We start from the raw sequence: 4,946 nt of genomic DNA, 5'->3' as shown, positions 1-4,946 counted from the left end.
AGAATCTCTGAAAGCAATGCAATGCCTCACCAATTTATGATCTTTGCATACTTATAATGGAAAGATGTGCAAGGGAAAGCAGACAAGAAAACCAACTGCTAACTGCCAAGAAAACCACCGTATGGGTTTTTTATATTGAAATTTATCACATGAAACGATGACTTTTGTATATGCTTATTTACTTTCATCATATATATGACATGCTTCATGGATAAGCTATGTTCATTTCTCCCAGACCCCAGTAGGAACTAAACAGATTGTATTTATTTATTTTAAATATTATAAAAAAACTAACAATGTACTATGATTTTCCAGACTTTGGAGATTTTCATTCCCATAATTTCAAACATCAGTAGTAGCACCAACCATATCTTGATACAATTTGCTTATCATTCATCACAGTGGCGGTGCCAGTAGTGGCAACAAACACATCATTGAGCTCTACTCTCGGAGGTTTATGCTGACAAAGAAAATGGTATAAGTGCTTCAAAGATTTGGCTTTTATGCATTATAATTTTCTAAATATTTGTAGTAGACGTTGAGTCATCTGAGGTCTTTTGATTCTATTGTGAAATCTATTCTTTTTTTTTAGTAGTAACTTTAGTTCATAAAACAGAAGTCATTGAAAATGAGTGTATTTGCTTTCTTTAGTTGAAGTCAGGATCATTCTTTTGAACAAAAGTAAAAGCATTCCTATTCAACACAACAACGAAATACTCCAAAGAGATCTCGTAAGTAGTGGTTGTTATTTGTTGGACCAATTTTGATTTTCCTATTTTGCAATTTATGTGAGATAAATAGATTTTTTTTTCTCCTTTTGTCACTGAATCAAATATATAATCTTGCCTAGATTAGCAAAGATGTTCATTTTATCATAGATCATCACCTCTCATTTCTAATTTTGAAACGACAGATGGTGGTTGAAACCTAAGGCTTGTCATCAATCTATAAAACTCTTGAATTCATTTTAGAAATTTAAATTCATAAATTCAAATGAAACTTAATATTCTTCCAATTTCATGTTCACGTGAGGCATTTTTCCACGACAATCCAGATTGATCATCAGGCATTACAAAAAAGTATTGATGGTATTCACATGTAATTTAACATTGAGAACGTGTAGCATAGTCAACCAACTCAAACAAACAGAGATATTCATTGGACCCCACCAACTTCATTTTTTTTTTTAATTACAAATTTATCTTACTAGCAAATTATAATTTTGTCCTCGTCCCTAACCACCGATCTCACCCCACTCCTATCCTAGCCACCATTCTCTCCCGCCATCCCAGATCTGGCGACCTTCCGCACCCTCATTCGCTTCTCCCCAACTCCTCCATGTGACCCTTACCCCTACATTTTCCACCTCCCTTACCACTCTGCTAATGAGAAGGGGGGTCACCATTGGCTAGAGGTGAGGAACTGCTAGAGGAAAGGAGTTGCACGGGTAGAGATCCAAAAAAAAGGTAAATTTAGTATTATGGTGGGTGTTCAAAGAAAAAAAAAATAAAAAAAGAAGATAGGAAGCAATTTTGGTGAGTGGAAGTCTAATAAAGTAGGAATTCCAAAGAAATAAGATGGGGTTACTAGTAGCACCCTAAAAAAAATTGGTAACAAAATAATGTTTTCATGTTTGCAATTATGTTAACAATTTTAGCATTTTTTTTAAAAAAGAATTAATAAGAGATTATTTACAAATGTAAAGAGAATTAAATCTAAAAATTCTAGCTGAACAACTATAGAAGTCCAACAATACCTAACAAAGAGGCTATGAAGAATAAATAAGAAATAATGTTACAAATCTCAACAACCAGCTCAATAAAAAAACACAATAATTTTAAAGAAAATTATCAATTTTTACCTTTTGGCAAGAATTAACCCCTTGAAGTATATAGGAATGGCCAATTGAGCTAATCAAATTGAATTTTTAACATCCCGTTTGAAATTAGTTTAATTTGACTCAAAATTAAAAATTAAATGGACAAAATTAAAATTTACATATTCCATATTAATCCCTTATTAAAAAATCCGTGCAAATTCAATGATGAAGTGACTAAATATAAAATGGGTCAGATCCAAGCCTTGGGTCGGCTCGTCTCTTCTCCATTCTCCCCGGAAATCGAAGCCATGAGACCCCCCAAGAAATTCACTCCACTAAAGTTCATGTCATACGATGAGAAGTCAGACCCACTGACACATATCAGCCATTATCAGCAGATGATGTCCTTATGGAGCCGAGGTGAGGCACTGATGTGCAAAGTCTTTCCGTCTAGCTTGGAAGAATCCGGACTTTGATGGTTCGATCGTCTCCCCGCTCGATTGATTTACGACTGGAAGCAGCTCTCTGAAGAGTTCTTGGCCAGATTTGTCTCTAACACTAAGATCCCCAAAAAGCCAGATACACTGTTTGGTCTCCGAAAGAAGCAAGAAAAAACGCTGCGTAATTACGATAGGAGGTATTGGAAGGAGTATAATGACCTGGAGGAAAATGTGTGCAGTGAACAGATGGCTGTAATGTCTTTTAAACATGGTCTACGCCCGGAAAGTAAGCTGAGACAGTCACTTACCAAGCGTCTAGCCACAACACTGAAGGACTTGTGTGCCAAGATTGAGCAGTACGCTTGCCTCGAAGATGATCAGATCCCCATCGAGGCGGCATCAACTAAACAAATAGCTCGGCACAAAAAAAGAGCGGACCAAGGAATCACAATGAATGAAGTAGACAAGTCTAAATCTCATGAAGCAGTTGTGACCGTATTCAAGGAACCAATCTATCATATTATGGAAAAGATCAAGAGAGAGCCATTATTTATTTGGCCGCCAAAAATGTTGAGAGATCTAGCTCGGCGCAATCAGAAGCTCAGATGCATGTATCACCAAGACAGGGGGCATATGACTCAGAATTGCAAAGCATTGAAACAACACCTAGAAGACTTGGTAGCTGCTAGACACCTCAAAGACTACATTGATCAGGATAAAGTGGTGGCACCAAACATTGAGCATCCTCCTCGGTTGGTAATCAATATAATCCATGGAGCAACCAGCCACGAACGCGAGGAGGCACTTCAAGAAGAAATTGCCAAAGCTGTGCAGATTCAATAGGTCATGTCAGTAGGGCCTATGCTGAAAAAGGTACGTACAATACCCAAGCCCTCCTTGTGCACTGTCTCATTTACTAGAAAGGATTTAGAAGGTATTCAGCACCCACATACAGATACACTGATTATAACTATGGGAATTGGGAAACGATTTGACGTAAAACAAGTCCTAGTAGATCAGGGTAGTGCAACAGATATATTGTATTACGACTTGTTCACGAAGCTCGGTCTCTTTGAGCAACACCTCACCCCGGCGGCAGCTCCATTAGTCGGCTTTAATTCACAGCCTGAATGGCCACTTGGCAAGATAGTGTTGCCAGTCGTGGCTGGGACAAAGACCCTGCAGATAGAATTTCTAGTTATTAATACACCTTCTCCTTACAATGCCATACTCGGTCGTCCTTGGATTCGCCGAATGGAAGCAGTCCCCTCAACCTACCACCAGCTCATCCGCTTCCCAACGGAACATAGAGTAGAGCAGATCCTAGTGGACCAAGTTGCGTCAAAATATTGCTTCATGGCAGCTATGAAGGCTAAACAACTCTGCATTCGGGTACAGACAGCTGAAGTAGCCGAACTGCCAGTCTTGGAGGGTGTCGAAGGAACCCTAGCGGAAAAGATAGTAGAGGATTTCGAGAAAGTCCTAGTAAAGGAGGATGATCTAAAAAAGTATTTCCTTATCGGTACCTCGCTAGGCGCTAATGAGAAACTTCAGCTGCTGGATTTGCTAAGGGAAAATATGGAGGTATTCGCATGGTCAGCGTATGATACTTCAGGGTTGAATCCAAATTTTGCTTACCATAAACTCAACATCAACCCTTCCGCTCAGCCCATTGTGCAGAAAAGCCGAAGATCTTCAGTTGAGCACACTGAAGCAATAATTACCGAGGTCGACAAACTCCTGGCATCGGGGGTGATTCAAGAAGTTTAGTACCCACAGTGGCTATCCAACACAGTTGCAGTAAAAAAGAAGAACGGAAAATGGAGAGTATGCGTTGACTTCACCTGCCTAAACAGAGCTTGTCCCAAGGATAGCTTTCCTCCGCCTCGCATTGATCAACTAGTAGACTCAACGGCAGGACATGAGCGTATGAGCTTGCTGGACACTTATAGCGGCTATCACCAGATACCATTGTTTGGCCCAGATCAAGAGAAGACATCATTCATTACTCCAAGAGGCACCTATTGCTACAAAGCAATACCGTTCGGCCTCAAAAATGTCGGGGCAACCTACCAGCGAATGATCACTCGAATGTTCAAGGACCAACTCAAAAGAACCATGGAAGCTTACATAGACAATATGGTAGTGAAAAACAAGCTCGCTACAAACCACCTTACAGACCTAAGAGAAGTTTTTAGTATCTTAAAAAACCATCAGCTTCGCCTTAATGCCTCGAAATGTGCCTTAGGGGTAAGAACAAGGAAGTTCTTGGGGTACATGGTGACTCACAGAGGAATTGAGGCAAATCCAGATCAAATCAAAACAATACAAGAGCGTGAAGTACCAACAAAGGCTAAAGAGCTACAGAAGCTGGCTGGAATGGCAGCCGCCCTGAATCGGTTCAATAGCAAGTCTTCAGATCGGATGAAGCCCTTCTTTCAGCTACTAAGGAAAATGGCCGCATTTGAATGGGGTCCTGAATGTATCGAAGCATTGCAAGGCCATAAAAAATATCTCAGTACACCACCTCTCCTGTCCACTCCAGAATCAAGAGAAGAACTGTACCTATATCTGGCAATCTCAGATCACGCCATGAGTGCGGTATTGATTTGAGAGGTTGAAAAGGAACAGAGGCTAATATACTACATTAGCAAGACTCTACTAGATGCTGAGACACAGTACCTACC

General features: G+C 39.9%; 2 protein-coding genes across 2 annotated transcripts; both read left to right on the top strand.

Moving 5' to 3' along the window:
- The first annotated feature begins 2,064 nt into the window (after window positions 1-2,064).
- On the top strand, window positions 2,065-3,102 carry LOC145793656 (uncharacterized). The gene is made up of 2 exons (XM_082876521.1): window positions 2,065-2,239; window positions 2,399-3,102. Exons 1-2 carry the CDS (start codon window positions 2,065-2,067, stop codon window positions 3,100-3,102), a joined length of 879 nt encoding a protein of 292 aa, XP_082732647.1.
- A 129-nt stretch (window positions 3,103-3,231) lies between these two features.
- On the top strand, window positions 3,232-4,029 carry LOC145793655 (uncharacterized). The gene has a single exon (XM_082876520.1). It carries the CDS (start codon window positions 3,232-3,234, stop codon window positions 4,027-4,029), a length of 798 nt encoding a protein of 265 aa, XP_082732646.1.
- The last annotated feature ends 917 nt before the right edge of the window (window positions 4,030-4,946 follow it).

This window comes from Camellia sinensis, chromosome 6 (assembly GCF_055761805.1).
Source record: "Camellia sinensis isolate YWXY chromosome 6, ASM5576180v1, whole genome shotgun sequence".
In the NCBI taxonomy this organism is placed as follows: Eukaryota; Viridiplantae; Streptophyta; class Magnoliopsida; order Ericales; family Theaceae; genus Camellia; species Camellia sinensis.
This window is presented reverse-complemented; position numbering and strand designations above follow the sequence as displayed.

Bases quoted from the DNA above. Each gene is read 5' to 3' on its own strand.
- LOC145793656 (XM_082876521.1), top strand. From the start codon at position 2,065: ATGGGTCAGATCCAAGCCTTGGGTCGGCTCGTCTCTTCTCCATTCTCC. The intron at 2,240-2,398 runs GTGAGGCACTGA...CCAAAAAGCCAG, and splicing joins GATGTCCTTATGGAGCCGAG to ATACACTGTTTGGTCTCCGA.
- LOC145793655 (XM_082876520.1), top strand. From the start codon at position 3,232: ATGGGAATTGGGAAACGATTTGACGTAAAACAAGTCCTAGTAGATCAG.